At 33.9% G+C, this 17,371-nt stretch overlaps 1 protein-coding gene across 15 annotated transcripts in view; it reads left to right on the forward strand.

Annotated features, from left to right (window-relative positions):
- The window catches only part of LOC138707703 (mucin-2-like), a 153,079-nt gene that overhangs the window by 101,850 nt on the left and 33,858 nt on the right, over positions 1-17,371 (forward strand). For 14 of the 15 annotated variants that reach the window (XM_069837538.1, XM_069837539.1, XM_069837540.1 and 11 more), the window contains 7 exons: positions 1,276-1,443; positions 3,999-4,109; positions 5,989-6,363; positions 8,094-8,273; positions 8,690-8,976; positions 11,389-11,632; positions 13,721-13,823. In XM_069837538.1, coding sequence (XP_069693639.1) covers positions 1,276-1,443; positions 3,999-4,109; positions 5,989-6,363; positions 8,094-8,273; positions 8,690-8,976; positions 11,389-11,632; positions 13,721-13,823 — 1,468 coding nt within the window. The remainder of the gene's footprint in view (positions 1-1,275; positions 1,444-3,998; positions 4,110-5,988; positions 6,364-8,093; positions 8,274-8,689; positions 8,977-11,388; positions 11,633-13,720; positions 13,824-17,371) is intronic. The other variant, XM_069837532.1, reaches the window with a different exon arrangement.

Genomic DNA, 17,371 nt, shown 5'->3' on the forward strand with positions numbered 1-17,371 from the left:
TTTAAGTAATTTTCAACTGCTTATTAGGCCTGATTTAGTTAAAATAGCCACTTTTTTTTTTTTTTGTAGAGAGATGAATTATTATTATGTAAATTGAATAGTGTGTTACTTATGTGTTCTTTAAATTGAACATTTTTAACATATAACTTAATAGTAAAACAGTTGGGTCTAAAAAATTATTTCGTTAATCTGAAAAATTCGTAATTGCAACGTTTATAATAGTGGCATTTCACAGCAGAATGACTTAATTTCATATTTTTGCAAACCAAGCTCACATCAGAATAAACTTGAAATATTTTAGACCTCAAGGATACTGAATCATTTTCTTTACTATCTGTATAGTGAGGATCACGTAAGTGTAGTTCCTAAAATCTAATTTGGCTGTCTCTTCAGTGTTGCCAACTAATACCAGATATCTCCAAAGAGGGGTAAAACACAACACAACGTACTGAAATAATAATAATAATAATAATAATAATAATAATAATACAGGATTAACAATAATGTCTTGCTTATTTACCACATCTCATTTTTATGTTGCGAGGTGTTTCCTAAATGGTACAATATAGTATGATACAGTATATTTTTCTCCTGGACTTCTTGCATATTATGTTGGTAATTATGATTAGTATAATCTAATATTAAAATCTATTTCGTCTGGCAATATGAAATTCATTGCTTTGACTAAACAGTTTATGATTCATGAGACCTAACCTAAAAATATATTTACTTGTTTTCATTTTCATCAGCTTCCTTTACTGCAAACCGAAATTGTTGCTGCCAAAATAACAGTTAGAAAATAACTGCCAGGTGTAGTATTTGTCAGTACCCGAAATTGGAAACGAAGTTGGAAAGCTAGAAAATCACTATAATCCACTAGCGTATGTAGTAATAGGGGAAAAATGGTTAGGTTTCACCCTTAGGGTATTAGGTATTAAGTAAGGTGATCCGCACTATACACATGGTAAGATTGAGAGTTCCTTGATAGAAGAAAATCCTCAGTGAAATTCGCACAAACTGACTTTGGAGAAAATAAATTTTTCTCTTTAAAAGAAGACATAAATTTGTCGTCATATAAGTTGTAGGATAAAATTCAACAATAATAATAATAATACTTCAGAAATTATTTTGGAACTAGTTGAAATTGTGTTCAAAAATATAATTTTCTCACTATACTGGAATTTGAGAGAGGAGAGGAGTGATGTTAAATTTAATCTTGTGTTGTATTTGGGTAAGAGATGGTATTTTGACTTATGAAGAGTTTTGTTTTGACAGCATTTGAAGGCAGTGCAGCTGCAGATCCAGTCTGTGACAGGCAAGAGAGTTCTGACTCCAGCAGATCAAGCAGCGCTGCATAGGTTGTACGATGAGCAACAACGCATCTTGCTCACTGGCAAAGTGGTACCCACTATCCCGGGTCAGCATGCAGTTGGGCTTCCTCTGGTTAGTAAAATTGCAATTTTTTAATTTAGTAATACTGATAAGTAGAGAATTATCTATAATATGAGAAAAAGAAGCTATGTTGAATTTAGCATATAAATATTAGTTACAAATATTAGCGTTTTAAAAATAATCGTACTAATTCTCAAATTATGGGGAAAATTAAAATTTGAAAATTTTCTCTCACTTTAAATATACCTTTGAATAAATTTCAGTTCAGACTTGCTTTCCTTGAGAAGAATTTCTGCTATTATATTTTAACTTATTCATTCAGTGTTCTGCCCAAAGGCAGAGGTTTCACTGCATATCCAGTTTTCTCCAATTTTTTCTATTTTCTGCCTTCCTCTTTGTCTCCTCATATGATCAATATATCTTAATGTCACCTATTATATCTTCTTTTGACCCAAACTCTTCTCCTGTTCACCATTCTTTCCAATGCATCCTTCAGTAGGCAACTTGTTCTCAGCCAACCAATTTCTTTTCCTCTTCCTGATCAGTTTCAGCATCATTCTTTCTTCACCCACTCTTTCCAACACAGCTTCATTTCTTATTCTGTCTGTCTCCACTTCACACATTCCATTCTTCACCATATCCACATTTCAAATGCTTCTATTCGCTTCACTTCACTTCGCCGTAATATCCATGTTTATGCCCATGCAATGCCACACTCCACACAAAGCACTTCACTGGTTTCTTTCTTAATCATTTTCCAGAGGTTCATAGAAGATGCTCCTTTTTCTATTAAAGGCTTCCTTGGCCATTGCTGTCCTCCTTTTGACTTCCTGGCAGCAGCTCATGTTACTGCTTATAGTACACCCCAAGTATTTGAAGCTGTCTGCTTGCTATACTGCCACATTTAGAATTCTCAAGTTTAACTTCTTTATTTTTCTTCCTATGACCATTGTCTTCCTCTTCTTATATTTTAACTAAAGATCAAAAATTACTTTTTTTTTTTGTACCTACAATACAAGAGAAATGCTATTGATATTAAAGCAGAATAGAAAATGGGAATATCAGGAATACACTATATCACAGTTTCTCAAACTTTTTTGAAGTGGGGACCAGTTTTTAAAGTCACAACCGTTCCGCGGACCACCTTACTCTTGTTTCCTACGAAAGCATATTTTGATACCAGTATACTTATATTTTTAAAACTGAATTAAGGTTCGGTACTTTGTTCCTCTGTTATGAATTCGGACGGTCCCTGGATGGGTTACAGTTGCGGCGCCAGATGTGCAGGGAAAAGATGGCGAGAAACACCACGTGTATAGTGCTTTAAATCCCTCTTTTGTTGCTGAGAGTAGAGTGGGAAGTCGATAGACGGGTAGGGTAATAAATGTCATAAAATGTCAGTACTGGGAGAAAAAGTGAAATTCGATCGCCATATGTCATTTCCAAACTCTGAGATTTTAAGCTATAGTGTGATACGTAATTCGTTTGAATTTTATTTTTTCTTCTGTCTTTTTTGAAGGACCACAAGGGCAGACCACGAGGACCATAGGTGGTCCGCGGACCATAGTTTGAGAAACGCTGCACTATATGATTTAGCAGTCTGTGTTAGTTTCAATCATTATTTATGTAGTCTGATTGGATCACTATCATTAAATCAAGTGAAGTAAGATATATATGAAGGACACACTCGAAAAAGGGGATCATAGCATTTTTCCCAGATATTGTGATACTGGCACCATCTGGGCATTATTATGAAGACTTTCATTTGATCAAGGCAAACTAGGAAAAGGAGCTCCTTATAAGACATATTATGCATTTGAAGTCTTTCTGTACAGGCGAAGAATGGGCTCATTACACTGATTAAAAGCTGCCCTGTAAAATTTAGAAAATATTAATCAGTCACTTTTTCCTGTGTGCCCTTAATATTCCTGCATACTTGTTTTTTGAATATAGAGAATTGGAATGATGAATCAGTACTTTTGTTTGAATTTTTTTTTTTTTTTTTTTTCCTTAAGAGTGGGCTCAATAATAAGAAAAAAAAATGATGTTGTTTTGAGAGTTTTGTGATTTTGCAGAATATGATGCTAATGGTAACTCTGTTGAACTTTGCCATTTGCCTATATAAATTCTAAATTAAAACCTTGAGAATGATCCAGATATGATGCAGTGTTGGAATTTATGTAAATTATGAATAGAGTTAGTAATTGGGTTAGGACACGATTATTACAAACAGAATAACCTTAGACACGTTTTTTTGTATTATTGTTTTTAAGAAACATCATATATATATATATATATATATATATATATATATATATATATGAATTACTCTTTATCACTAGTAAAGTATATTGATTTATGTACATTTCTTCTGTTGTGGTTATACAGTGATACAATAGTGATGTATTCATTGCTTAGAATTTGTAAATTTGTAGAAATTTTATTTTGTTAAATTTTCTTTAATAATTCCCAATTTCTAATCATTGTGTTAACATTATCATTTTTTATTCAATGGCTTTATAGCATATTGGGAAAGGATTTTTTTTTTCTTCTGACTTTCTTATTTTTCGCACTTTATTTTGTTTTTGTCTTATTGATTTGTCTAGAATCCTGATGCCATTCCATCAACTGTTGATGGAAAGCAAAAGTCTCAGGCAGAAGTTGAAATGAGCACTGCTAACACACACCTCGCAAATCTTCTTCGCCAACAATTGGTGGTAAGTTGCTGATATTAAAAAAATTAATTGTGTACTAGATTGTACATATGTGTGCTTGATAATATTTTTTCCATATGTGGACTCCATTCCTACATGATAGACACAGGACAACTCAGTTTAATGAAGAAATTGCTCAAGAAATCTGTTAAGCATAAATATTATACAGTGAGTCCTAGAAAATGTGGTCCAACCACACGTAAATATGGCTCACTTCTGACGTTTTTACTAATAATGTTAGTATCACAGACTTAACATGAATCAACATCGTTATTTGCAACCAAATTCAGCTTCGAGAAGCATTAACATGTTGCAAGCAGAATAATCACAGCAGGAAGTAGTGCATAGGTTAGAAGTCTCACAAAGTGTTGTCAGTAGATTTTGGACACACTTTTGGGATAATGGAACTGTTGACAAATGTCGTGACCGAGGTCACCCAAGATCAACACATTATGTGTTCATTGTTAAGATGCAGTCCACTTCGGAGAAAAAAAAAAAAAGTGGAAATTCGAAGCTGCTCGTGCTTGCCTCCAACATTCTTGTTTCTTTTAATGGTGCTGCTACTGCTTTAGAAACAGTGAAACTTTTGTAACACATCATGATGTAACTGAGTAAATTATAGAACAGTTATCACAATTTGTAGACGCGGTTTATTCCTTAGGAGCAAGTAGTCCAAAATAGGTAACTTTTTGAAAATAATCACATGTTATTAAATGAAGGCCACTGGAAGAACAAGGAAATTCAATTTCGTAAAATGTTCTAGATTGAAGTTTGAAATGTAATATATATGCCAGCTTTTGCTCTAAGCAGCTAAGATTTCCTAAAAATCTAGCATTCTTCAATAATTTCTAAATTTGAGTGTTATAAATTTCAGTTCTTATTATAGACTCAGAGATATCTTAACTGTGAAGTCCTAAATTTATCTTGTAAAAAATTTGCTAAATTGACTTAACTCATTCTTCCTGTATAGTCTTCAAATGTTATTTATTTTCAGATGTTATTAAATGTAATTTCAATTTACCGTTTTTCACTTACGCGCTTTTGCTTCAGACCCTATAAAAATGTATAAATGGAGTTCTACTGTAGTAGTTCCAAATATATTAGTGACTGTATACACAGACAAACAGAGCAGCACAATACTGTCCAGTGCCTTCTGTAGAGCAAAACATAACATTTCTTCTCAGACCAATCAAATCGTGATATTTTGCCCATGTTCCCTTCCCCAACTATCTTCACCCACTATGTATCGAGTTTTGTGAAGGAATGTGTGTCCCTATGCATCTTGACAATTGTCATAAACAGACATCACAAGAATGTTCGACAGGGTATATGATATTAAAGGTAATATTTTTTCTCATATATTCATAGACATAGTAATAGACAGCTCAAAGCTATGTGATGTTATTTATGAAAGGCAGATGCTTGGTACTGTCTTAATCAGCATGCAAATAAAATACTAGAAGATAATAACACTAGTGTTGGTGTGCCATTCAGAACATTAGTACAGTGATAATATTTTTATGAAGGCGTTCATTATTGTGCTTCTGAAGTACATTGTAGAGAATGACACTGATTTTATCGTAGAACACTTAAAAGGAGTCTCAGTGAATATTCTGAATTTTCATTTTACATACTTAATAAAATTCCCTGCCACCAGATATCATAATACTAATTTTGTTGAATCTTTTGGCGTAAGTATTGTTCCATGTGTGAATTTCATCTTTTATTGAAAATTGGGAATAATTTGCGTGTTCTTTGCAGAATAACAAGTTAAAAGTTTAAATATTTGTAAATATTTATGGTTCTAACACAGGTAGAATTATTTAGTGTTGAATATGTAAACATTTCATCATTAGTAATTCAGTCCTGTAATATGAAACAGGTGCCTCATCAGAATACTCAGCTGCCTGTGCGCTACCAACATCAAGTTGGCAATCAGATCATTCCTCTCACTCCTGCAAACTTGCAACAGAAACCTACACCATCTAGCAGTGTTGCTGCAACTACTACAACAGCAAGCACCGTGACCACACGAGCATCCATTTCTGTGCAGTGTGGTACCCATCTTTCCCCACCAGATGGCATTGTTCAGCAGCCTGTTGGGTTGACGGCCCAAACACTACCCAAACTGTCCGTTGTTCAACCCATATTGCAAACTTCTGGTGCACCAGTGACTTCTATTTCATCTTCACAAACAAGCAAGATCACAGGACTGCCCAGTAGCTGTGAAAAAGGAACTTCTCCATTGCAAGTTCAGGTATGGGATTGTGAATGTTCATCACTTCCAAACAGGAAAAAAGGATTAATGTTAAATGTTTTTTAATAATTGGAAGATATATCTGTGCAGACACGTGTCACTCTGGTATTGATGCACCATTGTGAAAGGGAAGTGAAGAAGACTGTCTTAGCCAAAGAGCATCAGTATGTTTCAGTTTTTCTGTTTTGATATTGAACGCCTTTTTTTGATATAGTGCATTCTGTTATTTATTTAAAAGTTATTTTCAGTTATGCATAAATATTGCAGTGAAGTATGTCATAAACATGTGGTTTTCTACAAAGAAGCACGAAAAATTTTCTATGAAATGCATCAGTATTTTTAGTGTTAAGTGCTACTTGTGATTGTTTGCTACTAACTACAGTATATCAGGAATGCACAATTCTGCTTGTGGAGTTGGGATTTGCATGTTCAATAAATTGTAAGAAAGGTAGAACTTACATGCGTTTTTAGACTTCCATGGGGAATGTGATCAGAAATTGACTTTTGAGTGTTCCACCATGTCCTGGAAATTAACACTTCCAATATTTCGGATCTACATACAGGTTCCATCATCAGGGCACATAGGTATGGTCAGAGGTGTCGCCAACTCTGTTGGGCTGGGTTAGCTAGACATAATGAGCCCAGCAGAGTAGGTGACACCTCTGATCATACCTACCTGTCAGTCCTGTATGTAGTTCCGAAACATTGGAAATGTTACATTCGAGGTCATGGTGGAATGCCCGAAAGTCTATTTCTGAAAGGTTGAACTCCTCTTAATGACAGTGTATATCTTGTTTTCTAACATCAGAAACACTGTAATTACCAAAAATAAATCACAGACTTCAACTCTAGGTGGTTTTGTTCTGTAGTGAGTAGCAAGTGTACTGCCTTCTCACTCATGAACAAGCATAGTTCACCTTCATAGATATACCCTCCATACTCTAGAATATAAACACCTGATTTCCCTATGCTATTCTTGAAACTACAGTGCATTCATTGCCTTGTTGTTCCACTCCCAAACTACTGTTTTCGTGGCTGTTGACATGTGTGATTATTAAATAGTCGTCTATTATTGTGGTATTTGTCTGCCTCTCCCTTAAGTACTTTTTCCATCTTCACAATACGATGTCACAGCCTGACACGTAAGTACCTTGGCCTCTTCTATCCTCTTTTCTCCAAAGTTGTTGTAAACTTTCAAATTTGTTTCTATTTATTTCTGTTTCCAATTCAACAGTAATGCATAAGTATTTATTGAATGTGTAGCTATGTTACACCAGAAGAAAATTATATTATACTATATTATTATTATTATTATTATTATTATTATTATTATTGTTTCTGACATTAATGCAGAAGTTTCAATTCGCAAGAGACTAGGGAAAAATTGTTAGGTTACATAATACAACATGCAGGGTATTGCTACAGTTTAGGATTAACGAATGGGACATGTGCTTAAAAGCTGTGCTTGAGCGTGAGTTGCAGTCTGGCTTGGGATGTTTGTCTGGTTGTGTTTTTCCCGAGGTTTTCTCCAACTGTAAGGCAAGTATTTCGTAATTCCATGTACAGTCCTCAGACATTTATCGGAGTTCTATTCCACTATCACCAATTCTATTGACATCAGGTAACCATATAGTTTATAAAATGTTTATATAGTTTAAGATACATAACATTCATAGGCATGCATGGCTTATGATTTTTCCAAATGTAACACTTTTTGCAATTGTTACCAGGTTGGAACACAAACAGTCTTACCTTGTGTAGAAGCTCCAACATCTAGTTCTCCACACCTTTCAACAACTGCAGGTTGTAGTGGTAGACTCTCTCCAGGGGGGTTTTCTTCTGGCACATGCACGTCTAGTACAAGCAAACTTTCACCAGTATCAGGCCAGCAGCACTTCTCTCCAGGAAAGGTAATTTGGTAAAGGCAATCAAGTGCTAAGCCTTAATTCATATGACTGAAATGGTCTAATGTCGTTTAAGTCAGCTTGTGGTTTGCCGCAGAATGAACCAGTGGCTCCAGGACAGATTTGCATCTAATACTTCAGTTTCCATTGACATTCTTATTTAAATACTCACCATTTTTGCAGTTATAGTCACAGAAGCTGTAAAGAGAGTTGTTAAATAAAACTACTACTCATATTATGTAGACATTACTTTACAGTTTGTACAGATGAAGAAAACACCTGAATTAATTTTCAAGGTAAAAAGATGAGAGAAAAATTATTACAGAAAGAGAGTCTCTGTGCCACTTTCTGCACTCTGATTCAATAATCATATTTATATGTAAAATTAGCTGTTCCAAATAAAAAAATTCTTATTCTGTTAGCAGGTGCAACCAATTTTTGTGGCTGCCACAGCAAATACAAAGGTTCAGTCATCGTTTTCTCCAACTGGCTCAAGTAAACAGACTGTTGTGGGCTGTAAGGTGCTTACTAGTGGTGGTAAACCACAAGCTGTAGTCGCCCCTGTTTCTCCATCTGGTAGTGGGTCCAGTAGATCATCCCCTGCAATGGCAGCTGTTCCTAACACCTCGACTGCCTCATTGGTGGTAGGTGGAATGAAGAGGCCAACAGTCACAAGCCCCATCAGGCCAAGTTTCAGCAGAAGTGACTTGTGAGTGTAACTTTTTCTTACTTTGTTCTATTTAACCAATATTCAGTCTATACCTACAGATACCATTTATTGTTAATGACTTCCTGTACATTGATAACCTGACAAATGAAGTTGATTCGTGATATGGAAAACTGTAAAATAGAATCTATCATCTACATTATTATGGTGAATGTGAAAGTTACGACAGAAAATATTTTAGTATGGACAGGAAATAGACGATAAATTTTGCTTCCTGTTCTTTCATTCATTGAGAAGATACCTGTACTTTATGTAAATCTGCAGTATGGAATCCTAAGCTGTACTTCCTTCTCATAAGTCATACCACTGTTTAATTAGTGAAAGAATACATAGTTCGTTGTTTTCTGTAAAGGTATCTTAAATTAAACTTTTATTTTTCAATAGCAACACATGGTGATTCAAGAAGAAAAATAATAATTTTAGGATATGGTTCTTGAAATTGTTTTGAGTAAAAAATGTCGTATGATCATGGATTCAATTTTGAACAAAGAGAAGATATAGCCATTTATTTGGTATCACTACGAACCTCGTGCTACCATATGATTTTCTATCATGACCTCCTATAAACATTTTATGTCAATTTCGATGATATTACCAATGTGCAAAACATATCAATTGATTAACATTATCTAATATGAAGAGTAATAGACTGTTCTGCTCTCAAGTTTCCATTTAAATACTGTAATGATGAATATACCGATAAAATATTTGTTTATAGATTTTGCAGTGGAAATTCTCTTATTGCTCTCACTGAATAATCGTCATTTACTGAATATAAGAATTCCATGTCGCAGAGAATTTATCCAAGTTTTCCATATTTTCTGTGATACAGGTTCATATCTGGGTGTTAATTAGCATAATGAACGTGGAGTTAAACAAAATGGGGATGAAAAAGAAACCATTGTTCTCATGGTTCGACATAGTTCTTGTACCAGTATGCGAAGGATGTCTACTGTCCATCCAAGTGGTTGTTGCAGGGTCATCGAAATGGAGGAAATCAAGTGCAGGTTACTTAATGGGGCCCCTTCCTTTAAATTATTTAAACAGTTCTATAATATTATGTAGACATCTAATTCCGAATAGCAAATATTTTCAGGAAATAGCTAAAACTGACCAGCCACAAGCCTTTATAGAAGGGCCAGCAGAAAGGGGTGGGGGAAACTGGGATGCGACATAATCACTCTGATGGACAGTAGGTATCTTAGCATATCTCAGTTACCAGTGTGGAGAACATTACACAAATAATGAATGTATCCATACCATGTGCGACGTGTTCAGCATCTCGAACCTGGAGATCCTGATCAACACAAGTAATTTTGTAATTAGCTAACTGGTATTAGCAGTTTTATTGTTACTTCCTGTTTGGAGTCATTCCATGTCAAATTAAGCAAATGACCGAAACTTCATGTCTCAGATTTTTATGATATTTGACATGTGAGTTGTGTCTTTGGGACATATTAACCACTTCCCTTATTATCCCGAGTTAACTCAGGTTGCTAACATGTGTCAAAATTTATTAACCTGAGTTAACTCGTTTGAGTCCCATTGTCTATTTCATAGTGATTTTTTAAGTATGTAAGAAGTGATTCTGCAATATTAAATGACCTCTTTACGAAAATAAAAAATATGACACTTTTTTTCACAAAACTGGTAAAATATATAGTGAGGGAAGAGGTTAAAAGAACAGATTTTTTTTTTTTTTCAAGGAGGAAAGTCAATTTTTCAGTAAACAAGGTTTATAGAATGTTCAGTATTTATGAAACTATTAATGCTAGAGAGCTCATCTAGGGTTCATTTTAGAGCTTTAATTTGATATATAAAACAAACTTGAAAGATGGGGGGGGGGGGGGAGTGAAATTTGATTTCTTTTCAAAATTTTCAATTTTTTTAATTTTTAAAACATTATGGTGCCTTACATGAGAGTGTTATCTACAATTTCTGTGCAACGAATTGCTGTAATTTTTTGAAGACATGCCTTTAGAAACATGATGTAGTGTGTATTTTCATCATGAAAGTACTCTTCATTTTTTTTTTTCTATGCAGTTCGAACTTCTTAATTGTCTTTATATCTGGTGGCTCCCTTCAGGGTACGTTCATTTGAAATTCCTTTGTACCATAATCAGTTACTTCGTTTCAGAGTATCACATCACGCACTGAGCTCTCTCTTGTGCTGTTGTCATCTTTGCTAATTATTCAACACCTGCAACAAAAGAATAGAATAAAAACTACAAAACTTTTGAGTTGCTTTACATGACACTGCAAACCGCACATCTCTAGGACTATTAGTGTCCTTAAAATTAGAATTTTAAATCGGGGAGGTTTCATGTGGACATTCTGTACTTCAATGTATGTGTGATATTAAAATATGTGAATATTTTTTTTGATTTACTGCAGAATTGAACAACAGCTCAAGACAGATCAGGGTGGCGCTTGCATGCCAGACACATCCACTCCATTTCAAAGTACCAGTGATGCCTGCAAACGCCTAATTCGTTATCATGTATTCAATGAACAACTCCTCTCGCAACAAGATCTTGAGAAGGCAGATGAGTTCTTTGAGGCAACAGCTAAACATTTGCTTGACAAGTTCCGACAGATGATGAACAAATACCGGTACCTTCTACTTATGGAAAGCATGGTAAGATTCATTTTTGTCACTGTTACAAAGATAAGCTATATATATTGACAGTTCAACATAAACATAATATTATGTACATTAGAGTGATTCATTAAATATAGGAAAAATTTCTAATAATAGCTACAAACCAAGGCACCTTTATATTTCTTACACTTAGAAAATTGCGTTGGCATAGTTTCATCTATATATATTATAAATGGGTGCTCAGTACCCTGATGTACTTAAAAAAAATTACAAAATTTTTGTCGATTTTTCTCAAGTAACTATGAAAATAAATTACTTATTAAGGAATATAACTCGGTAAAACAAATTTATTTTACAGTGTAAAAGTGTTGTTGTTGTTGTTGTTTAATCAACTGTCCGAAGACAGGTTGGAACCTCTTAAGTGACATCAATAAAATATCACATATGAGGCAACTAAATCAGGAGATAATGGCATAGTGTGGCTGTGAAAATGGAACATTTACTTCAATTTGAGTAAACAAGCAATGGGCTAAAGAAGAAAATATATCATTATAATATTGTGTCTATTTGTGTGCATGCATGCGGGCGTGTGCACATAATATACACACATATATATTTATTTATTGTCTTCCAATTAAAATCTGAAACGTAAGTATCGAATGTGTCCACCAACTTCTTCTTGTAGAAGTAGCAGCATCTCTTCAATGCTGTAGCTCATGTTCTGGAATGTCTGTTGCATAATATATTAACTCATGAATTCTCATAGATCAGGTCGGAAACATTCTTTCCTTAAGACAGTTCCACAATCGAAAATCTGCAGGGTTAATATATGGTGATTTTGCAGGACAACTTCAAGGAAAATATCCTACTGATACTTGGTTCCTTAACATGTCACCCAAAAATATTTTATTCAAGATATGGAGAGGCGCACCATTCTGTATGAATATATTTTCAGTGATTTTATCTTGTGGAGGTGGTATTACATAGTCATATATTCAATCCATCTTCAACCTCTTTAAAAAATGTGACTATGAAACAACTTGTGAAGCCACACCAAACGGTAACTTTAAAATCTTTAAAACCTTGTTGAAAGAGTTCGACAATCCCCACTACGTTGGTTGGAAGAAGTTGAGAAAGACCATAAATTTGCAGGTGCTAGAGCAGCGTTTTTTTTTTTTTTTTTTTAAACCTTTTTCAACATATGGCACACTAAAGGTGTAATTTAAAATCCCTCGGCACACACATAATCCAAACCAGTGGCTCTCAGCCAGGGGCGAATTTTGAGGGTTTTGTAAGTAATGTGGTCACTTGTTACTTTGTCTTCAAATATTTCATGCAGAGCATGCACAGAATTTCCCGTAGTGTCAGTAATTGAACAGTCTTCCTGAAAATAGTCACAAGCTCTTCTTTGGAAATTTAAAAAAAAATTCGTACCGAGATACCACTCACAGTTACTTATTTGAAGTAATGGTGTCCTCAAAAAATAATTCGACCCACAATTCTTGCACAACACACAGCACATCTTGACAGCTTGTGCCCAGTTTTTTTGTCATGTACAGTAGATTATATGAGGCGCTACAGATACTAGGGGTGAACTCTACAAAGAATCTCGTTTGTAAGTTGGTCCATAAAATGGTGAATTCATATTTACATTTAAATGAAACCATGATTCATTATGAAAGAGAGTACTTTAGAGTTAAGAATTTCACATGTACTCTGCAAAACTTCTGATGATAGTAGGAGGCATCATTCTAACTTATTGACTCTACTGACAAAATTCAGTTAATCCTCTGAGTTGCTCTCTCATTCGAAATACACGTATGTGATAAAAATACCTCTCATATCTTCAATCTGTTTTAGTTCATTCTTAATCAATCAATATAGAAGTATAAAAGGATTACAGAATGTAGTAAATTTCCTTTATGTAACGTTGCTTTGAACAATTCTTTTTTATGTTAGAACGTTTAATTATGTTTGCTTTAAACAGATTACATTACTTTTTGTGCATGTGTGCGTGTGTGTGTGTGTGTGTCAGAAATTATAAAAAATATTCATGAGTTGTTTTTTTCAATGTTCATAAAATAAAATACCATATTTCAGTAACACTGTAATTTTGTGTGACAGCGTGAGGTGAATACATCTGAGCTGATGATGATTGATCGCATGTTTGTGGCAGAGGAGCAATGCCTACTTGAACGCCTTAAAGAAGAGGAGCGAAGAGCAAAGGGTGAGTTCATAAATATTACCTTTGTTTAAAATAAAGGAAGATATATAGCTGTACTATGAAAGGGAGCATTGTTATGAATTATATTTTGAATGTACACCCACGTTTCAGTAAAAGCATTCATTCGTCGAAGCATGATGGTGGTTCTCTGAAAGGACTAAACACATGCCGACTCAGTCATTCAGAACCAACATTAGCGCTCCGTGTTTAATTTTTTATGCCAGACCCAAGATGTGTAATATCATAGTAACATTATACTGCTCAGTAAATATAAAAGCTAAATTTGGATGAAGACGGTGTGGTATACAACCCTTACAAGCACGTTCGCCAAAGTGGACAGAGTTGCTGCCAATACTACCATTTATGGCACTTTCAAAATTAAGATAACCCCATTTTTTTTATTGCGTGAAAAATGGTGGCTCCGTTCCAAGTTCTTCACAACTGAGAAAGGAGTACCTTGCTGATTTATAGCAGGAGGAAAGAATTAAAAGCAAGAAATTATCAGAAGTTGCCAACGAAAGGGCAGAGTTGCAATGTTAAGCCACAAGAAGTCGGAGTCTTTTATAGCGGACACTGTCATGCTGGAACAGTGCTGATGTACAAATGTGACAGATAATACATGTTGAAGTGTTACAGGGAGCAGGTCCACTGCAGGATAAAGTGAGCTGCTGCACTATTCTGCACTAGAGAAGAGTGGAGCAAAACAGATTAACCAATGGAATTCAGTGGGAAAGCAAAAGTAGACCTCTTTGGATATTGGCATTGATACTTCAACATGATTATTATTTACTTATATACCATTCGTGGAAAATGAGGTTCAGCTTAAATGAAGAACTTGGACACACTATATCACCAGTAGCAACTCAACAATAACATGATTCTGTTCCATCAAAATGACTGACTTTGCATCAATCAAATACTCCTCCTCAGTTTTATCTCTGTGCATATATTGAAAGTACACAGCCATCGTTTTCGGTAATATAGCGTGAGTTACTTTTGTGGTATATGCATATTACGATAAAGAACTGGCATTAGTGAGAAGGACAAAATTCTTTACTGCAAGAGGAGTTTGTCTCATTAAACTACAATCGTGAAGTGTGAACAGTAGAAGACAAACTGGGAAGTTATGAAAGAAATGCATAAATATTACAAGTGGAAGATATTGGAATAAAAAGTATCATGGAATTTTCATTAAAATTTAACCCTGAAGATTTATGTGACCAATGAAGTGGTATGAAGACAGTTTGAACTCGAGTTAAAAATAGATTAAGTTCACATTTTTCGACAGTGAAATAATCATATTGAACTGTAAACGCACACTGTACAGCTTTGGTATGTATACTGCATCAATTTGAAGAAATGGAATATATATACTGCATAGAGTGTTGTATACAACCTGTGCACTGTGAAAAAAATTAGTGAAATGTTACTTGACAATGTAATACATCTCAGTCACAAGCTAAATTGATAGGTAATCAAAGTTTAATTTATTGGTAAAGATCCACAAATTAATTTGTTGAAAAATTATTTATATAAGAATAGAAATAAATTGGGGAAAAAAGGCACTGAAATAAAGTATTTCTACTAATTACAAAACCATCATATTAAATATTGTAAAACATCAGAAGAAAAGAGATTCTGTCACATTCATATATTAATATAATTTCTGAAAATGTGTTATGATATTTGAATTAGTGATTATTTATTTAAAGAATTATAAGTTTTGGCTGCATAATTTATTGTTATACTGTCTAGTCTTCCATTTCTACAGAACTCGGATACTGCTATAGAAAACTGTTTCAACTTGAATGTCGAATGAATAGAAAATAATACAATAATATGAATGCAAAAAGAAAACTTAAACATCTTGATTCAAGATCTACATTTACAATACTCATTAGGTTAAACAAGGAAGAATATTAAATGAAATGTGAAGATCATCATGCAATGGAAGAGTGAACTCTACAGAGTTAATATTTTGTTGAAGATTGTTATTGTGTATGAGTGTTTCAAATTGAACTCCATAAAGACCTGCCTTGAATGGAACTGGATGAAACAGGAGTAACATTTTTATAACAGCTTTTACTTGATATAATTTGATTTTTTGCTGTACATGTAAGAAGACTTCAATATGAATATAAAAGATTCTACTATAATAAATTAATAATAAACTTTCATCTTGATGACGAAATAATTAAGTAACTCCATGTGGAATACACTCTTGGTCTTCCCTTCTCTGAAGCTTTGGATGTCATTGTAAAGAAATTAAAATATCACGAATTTGTTAGAACTAGTAAGTAACCCAATTGTAAAGTAATTTCAGAAGATTAAGAATTGTCTTGGTGGATTTTGTGAAGTAGGGATATTTTGTTGAAGATCTAAGAATAGAAGAAGACAATTATTTGTAAAGGGACCAGTGAATTGAGATTATTTCTAATGATTGTCGTTGCTATAAGATAAGAAGAAATAAATTGTATTTCAGCAGAGTGAACAGATTGTGATCAAATGTTACACACAGCACAAAACATCGGAAAACGAGAGTAATATTTGTAAAGGGAACAGTGAAATGGGATTATTTCTAATGATTGCCATTGCTATAAGACAAGGAGAAATAAATTATATTTCAGCAGAATGAATAATTGTGATCAGATGTTACGCAGAGCACAAAATAGGATATAAAAATAAACTGGCTATGGCATATTGGAAAACGAACGTGTAAATGGTTAAAAAGAAGACACAGGATGAAAGCCATAAAATATAAATATAAGAAATATATGTTCCTTGATTATTAAGAACATTTCAAATAAAAAAAATGGTGAAATGAAGACATAGTAATCTGAAAATAAAATAGACAAAATTATTAGTCAATTATTTATTTATTTTAATCCAAATAATGCAGATAAAACTACAGAAGAAGAAACCTATGCATATTTACCAACTGCCCATTGCGTTAGATGTGTCCCTTATTGGAGGAAAATAAAATCAGTGGCAAGTATGTTAGTATCAAGAGTGATCCTTTTAATATTTTTGGCAAAGTTTCAATATGTTGTGATTTATAGATAGTTTTATTGAGTGGACTCATTTTAAAGTGATTTTAATTGACGCTCCCAGCATTACGAATTTCACACAAGGATGAAATTGATTGGAAGTTGCAATATCGTACTGTGCAAGGAAAGTGTCATAGATGAAAAGTAGTGTTGAATGAAATATTATGAATGTTTCCTTTTTAACAGTAAAAATGCAATGCGAAAAGACGAGACATAATGCAACTAAATCTACATTAATAACTTCGACTACGTAAATGTAAAATTTCAAAATTTAAAAATTGTAATTTGGGAAAAATATGTTTGTGTTGTATGCCATCACTGCCTTTGGTCTAATTCTTCAAGAGAATGAACGTACGATGCTGTGGACGTGGGTGTTTTGTTCTCTCTGGAAGTGAAAAATCTGTGTTAGGTTGCCATCATGTACAGGCTAAAAGAGTTAGGAGTTTGAAAGTAAGCCTCAAAAGTACTGACATCTGCAAAGATTGACTGGCTCAGTTTCGGAGA

The sequence above is a fragment of the Periplaneta americana genome, chromosome 10 (assembly GCF_040183065.1).
Source record: "Periplaneta americana isolate PAMFEO1 chromosome 10, P.americana_PAMFEO1_priV1, whole genome shotgun sequence".
Taxonomy (NCBI): domain Eukaryota; kingdom Metazoa; phylum Arthropoda; class Insecta; order Blattodea; family Blattidae; genus Periplaneta; species Periplaneta americana.